The following is a 12,140-nucleotide window of genomic DNA, read 5'->3' on the forward strand; positions in this document are numbered from 1 at the left end:
TTAAAGGGTAAATTTTTAAAAAACTCGCGAAGTGTCATAGACATGACAATATTTTCGAATTGTACTAAAAAACAGATTTTACTCGTAAGAAATCAATTATTATGTTGTAGACAACATAATAATTGATTTCTTACTTGTTTTTTATAAAATGGATTTTTATTTACTTTTTAAATGCAAACTTGAAAAAAAAGACTAGTATTGGTCTTTTGACCTTGATTTTTTTGTGAATCAATACATCCGCCTTCGATTTGAAACAATTTAAAAATCGATCTTTTTCGGAAAGAATCGCCATCCATATTCTCAATGTCAAAGATCATATTATCTTTTATTCATTAATAAAATATAGCGTGGCGAGAAACCTAACTCAGTCAGTCTACGCAAATAAACGCAAATAAACTTACTTACGTCTGTCACCAACCTTTGACACTGACACAAGAACGGCCACGTTGCAATCGTCCATTCGAATAATTTTTTTTGCCCTTGCCAATGTTATCTTTTATATTGGTTGTCATTGTCAATATAACGTATTGAAGTGAAGTGATAAATAAGGCTGGCATGATAAATTATTATCTGTGTTTGGGTCAATCTAAGTTTTTAAAGTGGGCACATATGTTTAATGGGCTGATTACGCGTGTGTTTTGATTTAAAACAATATAATGTATTTCAAAATGTTAACTAATTGCTTTTGTAGATTTAATTACCTTTATATAAGTAAAAGGATTATTCATATGAGGTTTGTGAATTAACATTTGTTTATATATTACATATCGAGACAGTACTTCATTATAAAATATTTTCTCTACTCCAATTATCTTATTGGTAATATGTTTCAGTTATACAGCCTGCAATACTTCTTCTAACCAAACTTTATCTCATATCTTCATTGGTCGTACAGATAGATTCAACGGTATAATAGTAGATTCAACAGTAGAAAAAATGGATGATCAGAGTGAATTTGCTCAAAAACTTCATGGTAAGAGTCTACCTGCATAAGATATTACCCATGTTGTATGTAGATATTATAACATACTAGGCATAATTATTGTAAAGCATATTGTTTTATATCAAGCTTTTAGACATACATTATCCACATTCCTTTTTTGTCTATATATTGATTGTTATCTTTATTTCATTTATTTGGTCTTCCATGCCATGTGGTTTCCGCCACCAATATAAAAAAGAATAGGACCACTCCAACTCATTCCCATGGATGACATAAAATGCGACTCAGGGATAGGCTTACAAACTTAGGATTCTTCTTTTAGGCAATGGGTTAGCAACCTGTCACTATTTGGATCTCAATTCTATCATTAAACCAAACAGCTGAATGTGACCTATCAAGAGCATTGGCTCTGTCTACCCCACAAGGGATACAGACATGTTGTATGTATGTATGGTCTTCCATTGTATGCTACATTGATATGTGTTAAACAGGTTATATGTACATATAAATTTGTGGTTGAGTGTGTGAGAGGAGTGCTGTGTGGTTTCCGGCACCAATAAAAAAAAAAAGAATAGGACCACTTCATCTCGTTCCCATGGATGTCGTAAAAGGCGACTAAGGGATAGGCTTATAAACTTGGGATTCTTCTTTTAGGCGATGGGTTAGCAACCTGTCACTATTGGGATCTCAATTCTATCATTAAGCCAAACAGCTGAATGTGACCTATCAGTCTTTTCAAGAGCATTGGCTCTGTCTACCCCACAAGGGATACAGACATGTTGTATGTATGTATGGTCTTCCATTGTATGCTACATTGATATGTGTTTAACAGGTTATACATATACATATAAATTTAATTGCTAAATGTGCAAACCATTCAGGGTAATGCCACTTGCTCAAATTCATAGTTAAAAACATTAAATTTAGTTGGTAGGTACACATAGTTATATAAAGTACAAAAATTTTGAATAAAAATTCTTTGGTGTGCATTGTAGAGTCTCTGGCTAAATGGGCTGAACAAAAAAGAAGATGTATCTGGTTTAAAGTGAACATAAAGAACTCCACACAAGTTCCAATTCTTGCTCAAGTTGGTATTTTTTTTATAAATCAGAATATAAATCAAAGTTATAAATATGTGAAAATAGGTTACATTTACTGATCTGCATGGCATGCATAACATCATTCGTATTTATCGCACAATAAAGTATTACTGTTTTGCTTTTTTCTATGATGTGATACAGTAAGGCAATAGTTTATCGCGCGATAAAAATGGCGACGTGCGACAAATATTAAGTAAGTTCTTCTGTATATTTTTGGAGAAAATTTTGTAGTCAAATTTTGTACACTCTTGATTAAATCATCAATCATAATAATATATATATATATACATATATACGGGACAAATTACACCGATCGAGTTAGCCTGGAAGTAAGTTGGAGACTTGTGTAACGAGATACTAACTCAACAATACTATATTTTATAATAAATACTTATGTAGATAAACATCCAAGACCCAGGCCAATCAGAAAAAGTTATTTTCTAACCATGCACTGACCGGGATTCGAATCCGGGACCTCCAATGTCACAATGTCTTAACCAACTTAAAGAAATAAAATTATTTACTGCTTATTATTTATTTTAATAAAGGCGCAAATTAACATCCATAGAAAGGTTTTAATTTCCACCATGCCAGAGATGACTATGTGATGATGTTCAAATGGCTGCCACTGGAATCTAAGCCCAACTTGCCTCCTGCCAGTCATACAAATCTAGGAGTTGGTGCCATTGTGCTTAATAGCATGAAGCAGCTATTGGTGGTCTCTGAAAAACATTATGATTATCCTCACTGGAAACTCCCGGGTGGTTATGTTGAAAGAGGTAAGAATGTCTTAAAAAATTTTGCAGCCTAACAATTTGAAGATCAATAATAATGAAAGGAAAAGTGACAACAATTGTAATTACAAATTATGATATTGTAAATCTGGGTATAATAAGTTAATTATTTTGTTTTTCTAAGCTTCAATAAAATTCCAAAACTGTTTCTAAAATTACTTCAGCTTAAATTACCTTTCTTAGTCAGCAGGATTCACATTTCGCGTGACGAATTATCGCTGTTTCACTTTTTATTATGACGTGAAACAGGAAAGGGAAAAAGCGCGTGCCTTGCTATTGCTACAGGGGCTAGTTAGCATTCATACTATTTTATATATTTCAGGTGAAGATATCATAGATGCAGCTGTAAGAGAGGTAAAAGAAGAGACAGGAGTTGATGCTGCTTTTCAATCTCTAGTTACCTTCAGACACATACACAACATGATGTTTGGCAACTCCGACATTTATATATTACTTATGATGAATGCTTTATCTGATAAAATAATAATGTCTGAAACAGAAGTAACTGACTGTAAATGGATGAGTATAGATGAATATACAAATCATCCGAATGTTTCTGAATTTAATAGACTTGTTCTAAAGAAAGCGCTCCAGTACAAAAACAGTAAATTCAAAATGGATTTCCAAAAGAAGAATTTTAAATGGCCTTCATTTGTGAGAGAAATAAATTTTTTAAATGTGGAATTTCAATCTGATAAGTAATAGGGATGGCACGTAGTAATCTGTCCAGAAATAACGATATTAAAACCAAAGTTTACTGTAAGTATGTTTTATTTAAATAATATTGTACATAATTTGTATATATTTTTTGCAGTTGTGTACATACAGTGATAAATTTCATCTTATTTTTTGTAAAATAAAACTTGTATTTGTTGGTTTATTGTTTTCTTAGTCACGAATTTATATCCAGTAGGTTGATTTTATATCCAGTAGGTATTTTTACAATATCTTAATGTAATTATAAGATTTATAATCATACCTTAATAAAAATTGTACATAATTGTACAGTCAAAAGAGTTCATCGGATCAGAGAGCCATCTAAGACAGGATACCGCATTGATATATATAGATATATATAATCTGTATGTATATAACATTTGTGATTGAACTTTTACTTATATAAATACATATAGTCCAGTCTATTGCGGGGTAGACAAAAAAGTTGCATGCCGCCTTAAGTATGTTAACGGTACGGTGATTACCTACATATAATCACGTCTATATCCCTTGCGGGGTAGACAGAGCCAACAGTTTTGAAAAGACTAATGGGCCACATTGAGCTATTTGGCTTAATGATAGAATTGACATACATATAGTGACAGGTTGCTAGCCCGTCGCCTAAAAGAAGAATCCCAAGTTTATAAGCCTATCCCTTAGTCGCCGTTTACAACATCCGTGGGAACGAGATGGAGTGGTCCTATTCTTTTTTTTGTTGGTGCCGAGAACCACACGGCAATACCAACATTATAGAAATATTCCAGCATTGGAGGTAATTGATACTGTCAAGTCATACATAGGTAGGTACCCAGGAAAACAAGATATCAAATGGGGACATATCAAAGCCTGTCAGTGTAAATGTTAGATCTATTGTTATCAGAGCAATACTTTAATGTCTGGGGAAAAAATATTCGAGGAATTTGTCTCCATGATATCATCATAGACCGTTGTTTCCTGCTGCTGTCGTTGGTTACCTGTAAACAGAATTAAATCTTAGTTGCATGATTACCTACTACAGAGTAAGTAGTAGTTAGTTACCCTTTCGTAAGTATTAGATAATATTATAAAAACATACAAAAAAATTTTGAGAGAACATATATCATATATAGTTAAAGTTATTATAATAAAAATAAAACACTGTCACTATTAGCCGTTTATCCAGGCCAGGCCAACAGTGTTATCGCTTACTTTTAGTTTAACTTATTAATCCAACCTGCCCTGTCCACTGTGAATTAAGTATTATTTTTAAAGAGGTAAAAGATATTTACAATTTTTTTTGCTAAGCTATGATTGATGCACTTTCAGTATGTACAATTACAGTACCTACATACAAAGAAACATTGTGTTTTTCAGTCCACTCTGCGATTATCATTTCAAGCGAAGGTCACCAAAGCGTAGCGGATGTTTTTTGAAGGCAATTACTTTGAATTAAAATCATTACATTCGTCATAGAATAAGACTGCGCTAATACATATAAATTACCTAACAACCTGCGGTAGTTAACTACCTCAGATTTTTTTGGTCATTTAAGTGACCAAAAAGTCTGAAAGGTCCCAGATTTAATTCTCGCTGACAATTTAATATCTCAAAACTAAGCAATGCGACAAATTCGAAATTAAGTTATTATTAAGTTTATAAATTTTAGTTAAACGCGGGCGGAAATGCGTGGGAATGATAGCAATAAGTACTTCTGTATACATAAACTTGATGTACAGTCAAAAGCATATCGACCTACCCAAATTTTCCGCAAAGTCGCCTTTATTACCGCTTCATAAGAGTTCCATGCAGGGTAAAGTCGTGCTAAATATAAGGCTCCTTATTGCGATTTCTTTGTAAGTTTGTAATATCTTTATTGCACAGAAATTTACACAGTTACAAGAAATTCTTCTTTTTGTTATTCTTTATTATTATAGTTAATGTTATGACTGGCCGTTGAATATTCTTAATACGTTAGTGGGTATACAAGTTGGCCGGAGTAAGGAACCTTACAGTTGTCACGGCTTTGTCTAGATTTCATTACTTTTTAGACATAAACAAACTCATCGAGACTTGGCTTTTTTTTTTTCATAATTTCACTTGGACTTGGCGGGGGCACTACCGTGGAGCCACGGTAAGTAAGATAAACGAAAGCTTACGTTGCTCTTAGGTATACGCATAGGTCGCATTTAGATTCAAATGTTTTTTCTTTCGGTTCTGCCTCTAAAGCTTTTATGTTGACGGTACCAGTCTCTGATTTGCAAGGTGTTCAATCCACGCTCATGACGAAAAACTTTTCCGATCGGCATTGATTTTTTATCCATTGTTACGTACATAGGTACAACTGTCCCGTCCCGGACACAAAGAAGACAAAGTTGATATTAATGAAGATATAAACAAATTAGGTAGGTACCTAGTTAAGTAATTGAAGTATTTGGTATTATGATGGGCACGTAGCCTAATGACCGTAGGCTGACTCAGGATTTAATTATATGAAAAATTTTTTTTTTACTTTTTGGTTTATTTTATAGGTACCGACAATTTTATAGCTGGTGTTGATGAGTTAGTGCGTGGCGGGTGGTAATAACAATTTGTAATTAAAAGTATCTTCTGTGTTGGAATTCCCGTAAGAAGTAACAAAAACCTATACAGGTGCTGTGTATATATAATATAATTTAATTATAAGAATGTCGATATACACGTTTGTTGTTAGGTATTAAGAAGAAGAAAACAGTCATGAATGCAACGTTTTCGAATGGTAAACCGTTAAATCGGAAAGGGTTAATCGTAGTGGTAATTACATCACGAACTCAAAAAATACCTATATGAATACCAATGACAGGGTGTTCGCTTAAATTTACAATAGTACTCACCGAACATTCTTGACTTTGTCTGTATTTAATTGTAAAATACATGGAGAAGCTCAGGAACATCAACTTGAGAGTAATCGCAACCGACACCACAATAATAAACGCGTAACTCATTATGTAGGGAGCTTAATATGAATAAGCTTCATCAGAACAGTGCTCAGCCACGAAGGTAACTTGTCGCAGTCACAGCGCAAGCAAAACTGCGAGCCATTACAACGAACGAAATGACTGTTTATTTTTTTATCGACACTTGAACGTATTGGTTTATAAAAGTATAGAACTCCCATTTTATTTATTTAGTTGGAGCTCGTTGGACTTAATTAGAATAATTATCTATGAGGCGTGTTCGATGCTTTGTACTTTAATGTTAATATAAGTCTAATAATGAATACCGACAATTTGATAAATATCATAAATATTGTAGAGACGAACATAACCAGTTGTTGACTGTACTTTTAAGATATATAAATCAATACTTTTTAGAATATCCTAAGCTAGAATAACTTGATTGATTTATAAGAAAGGACCTATTGTATACAACTCCGACATCATCCAGTAGGTAAATCCGTATGGATCATTAATTAAAAAGGCCTTGATTTGCCAAAATGCCAAAATTTTTAAAAAGCCTGTGTGTTTTAATATAAACCTGTCTATGCATACTATAGTGGTCGAGATTGTTGTGAAAATAAAGTCTCGTAATGGTATTCGCCGCCATTGTTCGAATGGTGTGTCTAAATAATTACGTGACTTTTGTATCAGCATGGCATTGACCAACGGAGAAACTCAACTTGAGCTAAACAAAAACAAGTGCACGGTTAGTTAAATACTTAGGTATTATGTATGTGTACTTTTAGGTAGATAATACATAGGTACCTTTCCATCCACCTATAAGCTCCTATATAAATGGCATTAAAATGGCGATGGTCTGCGCAGGCGTTACATTTTCGGGCTCTAATGGTACCTCATCTCAATTTTTGCCTATAAAGTTCAAAGAACAGAGATCTAGATAAACTTATGTGCTGAGCTGGTTATATGAAAGCTTCTGTTATCTACGTGGATACTATTTAGTTCAAAAAGGAGTTGTTTCCTAATATGTATAGCAACTAACGCGAAGCTCAAGACCGAGCGGGATGGCGACGCACTGTGGATGCCCTCTGCCCCAGCTAGGGGACATAGGACCTTAAGTCAAGTAAGTCATAGCAACTAAGATGATTAACTTTACTACGTAGGAACTATGGATTTTATTTTACTATGGTAGAGGAATTAGTTTAGGAAAAATTGTCTTATCTATTCATCATAGTCATTTTATTAAATACTTTATGGTACACAATGCTAAAACGCTACGCTTAAGAAGTAGTACATACGAAGTAGTAAAAATAGTTTGATAGTACTCAAATGGTTATTGAATATCCTTTGGATGATTTGTTATTCAGCTTAGGAAGCAACCATCAAAAGTTGCGGAAATTCAGTTTACCTACTTATCGCTTTAGGTAGAGCGCGTTGCGCGGCATCCTTATCTTTACAACTTTGTACTTACCTATATAAGTACATAGCCTACTGAAAGTAAGTTTTTAGTTAGTATGAGCCAAGCTAAAAATAGAAATATTATTTTTATCCAAGAATCTTTCTCTTTATTCGGAGTTCAAAGAAAGTTCTTATCTATTACTTACACAATCGTTAAATAATGATAGTCTCACAAAACTGATATTTAGTATATTTATTTATTCATTGCATGTTTATTATTATATCTTATCTATATGTAGGGCGTAAATCAGATTTTTTTATACCTTGTCCATAGTTAACACATTGGAGGGTTCTTGGTGAATTATTAGTCTCTATCTATCCCTCTAGAAAAGAGATATACCTACACTCTTTCCTAGAGGGATAGATAGAGATACGTATAGCTACGACGTTCAAAGTACTAAAATGACCACCGGAAGATAAGTTCGTGACATGTCGTCAACTGATAAACACATCTATGATAATCGAATGAGATAAGTGTAGGTATTCCGTTGATAAACAATGGAGACATTGATAGGATTGTAATCGATCAGAGGTTTATGAAAATATTATACATTGAGCGATTAGAAAAAACCCGGTTGTAAGTCTGAATGTATGAAATAATCATAAATTGGCGTAAATTAGATAATTCTTGGGAATGGTATCAGTTTGTGTCTCGTTGGTAGAGGAAAATCTATACGAACTTGCATTGGTTAAACTGGGGACATCCTGTGAAAGGTCAATAGTAACTTATACTACTTATCGTAAGGCTTGCATGAAAAATATATGAATGTACATGAAGCATGAAAATATAGGTATCGTGGCAAGTGAAAAATGCTGTCTTTGTAAAAAGAAGAGTAGGTACCTTAAGTATGGATTAAATTGAAAAGAGATCGATAGATAAAGTCATAGGTATAACAAATATTCCCACCATCCCACGGGATAAAAAGTAAAACATTATCAATATTCAACTGTTTTGTTTATTCCTGCACTTGAATTTCTGCCAGAATCTCGACGCTTTTTGAGTGTTGTGTATAGAAGTACTGTTTGTGCGTATACGGGAAATATTGTCGAATATAATCACGTGGGGATTGTTGCTGTGGCGTCGTTCAGTATCTGCGCACGACAAAGCTGACGGAGCCAACGACACTCTTGGCACACCCTGAAAAATTAACACCAAAAATAATTGATTGGCGGAAGGGTACCCTGACAGAGCTGTTTTGATGAGAGATTTTTGTATGTGAAGGGAGGGAAAGTAATATGCAGGGATCGTGATAAGTGTATAGATGTAGTCATTGTCTATCCCTCGGGAAAGCGACGTGATTTTTTTATTAGTACCCATATATATGTAAATTAATTCATTTGTTAAAGATTGATCAACGGAAGAAGATTTCGAAAACAATAATTGGCGTCAATGTTAACAATTTTATGTTTTCTTGTTTGGAATTGGTGAAAAAACTTCATTCCATTTTCATAACCTTTCCCAATATTGAATTGAAATTCACTTTGTAGCACTGTCGTGCAGCGATGTTTTTACAGAGTAAGCAATTTCACTACCAATTTCCTTCAACTGGGACTTCGTGGAGGAAATTACATGAGGTACCTTCTGATTATTTTCTAAATTTTAGGTACGTCACTGACTTATGCCTTTATAAGTATGTAGGTACCTAAATCTCGAAGTACGTGGGATGTGATAGGTACTATTAATCTAACAATATTATATCTATTTATAATAAACGACGTTTGGAAAAGTTAATTTTAATGCTACATGAATCCCTAAGTCAGGACAATAAATAATCAGGATAATAAAAATTTTTTGACTTGCCTAATAATAATTTCAAGTAAATATACCTACATACCTTATCATCGTTTTTAAGGAGTGTGTGTAGTAGCGACATAATAAGAAAAACTATATTGATTGTAAGAAACACACCCGCAACGGCTAAAAACACAGTCATATTTTGTTTTATTATTTTATGATTTATTGACACGAACCCTCCGTAGCTACTGTAAACACTGCTCAGTTATTATTTGCAATGCACTGATTTCAATATAATCATATCAAAATCGCGATAATCACCTTTTCCGTGTGGTTTTATATTTAGTAACGAAAAAATTAAGTAGATAGATAAATACACATAAATTAAGCGTAACTAATTAATAATAAAAAAGTTCCAAGTTTGATTCTATTATTACTACCTACATAGGTACAAAGTTGGTACCGCGGTCCTAGGTACCGTCTTCTTTCTCTTGGCTTTAGTTCCGGTTGCGTCCTCACCATTCTGGAGAGTGATTGACCATGAATTCTGGATTTGGTGAGTCAGGTTTTTACACGAAACGAGTCCCATCTTATCTAGGTAATGATTTTAATGATTTTTCATGAAAAAAAAGAGAAGAGTCCGAAATTAAACAAGTTTTTGTGTATCACATAGATAGTTAAGTATCTAGCTTTAAAAAAGAACCCCAAATATGGAGGTTCGCCATTTGTTGCAAATAAGTATTATTTTTTAAAGGGGGAAGGAAGAGTATTTTATTATATTAGACTTAGGTATTTTGTATAAGTCCTTAGTAGGTGTTAACAGAATCCTTAAGTTCTAAATAATATCCGAATTATTATATGGCGCAAACTATCTTTTTTTCTGTTTTTCACAAAATTTCAAATTTATTATTGATAATAGTCACACTAATAATACGTTATCTCTTCGGTACATTGAAATCATTTGTGACGTGTTAGATAATCATTTAATCATAGAATTAAATATTTGAAGTAACTCTATATGCAAGTAACTTTAATGAATGTAGCATTTACCCGATTGGATTCTCGGCTGATAGGTTAAAATATTAACTCCATGTTCGTAGTTGATCTTTAAAGCCCGGTGCCTGTTGAGCCCACATGAAAGTAATATTTTGATATACCTACTTACATATTACTACATAAGTACATATTGTTATCTTGACACGAAGTTTTTGCGTTCGGCATTCTGGATGATACCATCGAATTGTTTGTTAGTTTTGTTTAGTTTAGATATTACGCCAGCCGCATGGAAAGGGTTAACCCTTTCCATGCGGCTGGCGTAATATCACGTATAACTAAAAACCGTTGGCCACACGGTGGGCGTATTATTGCGTCTAAAACAAATCCTTGTGTTAAACGATTAGACCAATAAGAAAGTTGGTTCCCCTGTACTGTAGTTATAAACTCAACAACCTTACGTGAAACGGTGGAAAAATACTTACTTATTATTATGTAGATACGAGTGCATGGTTTACGCCGATAGTGTTGTAAGCTTTTTATATCAAAAGTCTATTAATAAAAGGAGAATAATATAAATGGTAAGTTTATTACTTATAATGTTTTACCTCGACGATAATATTTTTAAAGATAAATCTTCAGATGAGACTCAAATTGACGAGCATGAACCATATTCGTAACCAAATTTTATCGACGATGATGAGATGTCGCAAAGTATTTTATCTAGAAAACGAGGAAGAAACAATGAAATTTCTCCCGAAACTATTGACGAGGTCAAAGAATCTCAAGTATTTAAGATACCGCAACGAATTTTACAAAATAAAGTGAAATGTTATGATGACTTTCCAAATCCGATAACACCATGTCCAATAAAAACACGATACAATGTACAAGATATGTCAACTAGCCAGTTACTTATTGTACCCTCATAAATTAAATTTTAAGCTACCCTCGTTACATTTTATTATAACCATAGATTTTTTTTTAAAAGATAAAATAATATAAAAATATGTAAAATGAGTATGTGAAAAACTGAGTGTTAATTTGCTTATATGCTTGCTCATACCCAGTTGCCCAAAAAATTATTATGATTAATAAAAATTTGATTTCAATTTACTACATACTTCAGTTTTTTATAAAAAAATATATAGGTATGCAAGTAATTTTATATAAATATTTGATATTCTTTTGGTATTTTTGCAGCAAATGTTCATTATTCTTAATCATAATTCAATTTTGCTCATTTCTGCTTATAAAGACGTTATTGTTTCAAGGTATGGCAACACCAAAATTGTCTATATAATTTTGAAAACGAAATAATACGCCATCCGCGTCTAGCGAAAAAAAATACAGGACGCAATAATACGCCTTCCGTACAGTAGAACCAGTTTTGTTAGGACGTAATATCTCGCCCATCGTTTTATAGAAGGGCCTTAATACAAAACCGCCCGTATAGAGACGGCGAAATTGAAATAATGCTTCCGCATG

General features: G+C 33.1%; 2 protein-coding genes across 3 annotated transcripts; one reads left to right on the top strand and one right to left on the bottom strand.

Annotated features, from left to right (window-relative positions):
* The first annotated feature begins 513 nt into the window (after nucleotides 1-513).
* LOC106142608 (uncharacterized) lies at nucleotides 514-3,712 on the top strand. The gene is made up of 5 exons (XM_013344432.2): nucleotides 514-733; nucleotides 834-973; nucleotides 1,939-2,030; nucleotides 2,612-2,822; nucleotides 3,160-3,712. Exons 1-5 carry the CDS (start codon nucleotides 657-659, stop codon nucleotides 3,537-3,539), a joined length of 900 nt encoding a protein of 299 aa, XP_013199886.2. The 5' UTR covers nucleotides 514-656; the 3' UTR covers nucleotides 3,540-3,712.
* Nucleotides 3,713-3,758: 46 nt separating this feature from the next.
* Nucleotides 3,759-9,977, bottom strand: LOC106142696 (uncharacterized). 2 transcript variants are annotated; one of them, XM_013344566.2, is made up of 3 exons: nucleotides 9,760-9,977; nucleotides 8,985-9,062; nucleotides 3,759-4,528 (listed from the first exon to the last, which is right to left on the bottom strand). In XM_013344566.2, exons 1-3 carry the CDS (start codon nucleotides 9,856-9,858, stop codon nucleotides 4,394-4,396), a joined length of 312 nt encoding a protein of 103 aa, XP_013200020.1. In that variant the 5' UTR covers nucleotides 9,859-9,977; the 3' UTR covers nucleotides 3,759-4,393. The 2 variants fall into 2 exon arrangements, with proteins under 2 accessions (XP_013200020.1, XP_060803094.1); XM_060947111.1 differs by having other exon boundaries at nucleotides 8,873-9,062; nucleotides 9,760-9,969.
* Nucleotides 9,978-12,140: the final 2,163 nt, after the last annotated feature.

The sequence above is a fragment of the Amyelois transitella genome, chromosome 12 (assembly GCF_032362555.1).
Source record: "Amyelois transitella isolate CPQ chromosome 12, ilAmyTran1.1, whole genome shotgun sequence".
NCBI lineage: Eukaryota > Metazoa > Arthropoda > Insecta > Lepidoptera > Pyralidae > Amyelois > Amyelois transitella.

Bases quoted from the DNA above. Each gene is read 5' to 3' on its own strand.
- LOC106142608 (XM_013344432.2), top strand. From the start codon at position 657: ATGTATTTCAAAATGTTAACTAATTGCTTTTGTAGATTTAATTACCTT. The intron at 734-833 runs GTTTGTGAATTA...AATATGTTTCAG, and splicing joins AAAAGGATTATTCATATGAG to TTATACAGCCTGCAATACTT. The intron at 974-1,938 runs GTAAGAGTCTAC...TGTGCATTGTAG, and splicing joins ATTTGCTCAAAAACTTCATG to AGTCTCTGGCTAAATGGGCT.
- LOC106142696 (XM_060947111.1), bottom strand. From the start codon at position 9,858: ATGACTGTGTTTTTAGCCGTTGCGGGTGTGTTTCTTACAATCAATATA. The intron at 9,063-9,759 runs GTATGTAGGTAT...TTAATTTTTCAG, and splicing joins TCCTTAAAAACGATGATAAG to GGTGTGCCAAGAGTGTCGTT. The intron at 4,529-8,872 runs GTTGAATATTGA...TTCTGTTTACAG, and splicing joins GTGCAGGAATAAACAAAACA to GTAACCAACGACAGCAGCAG.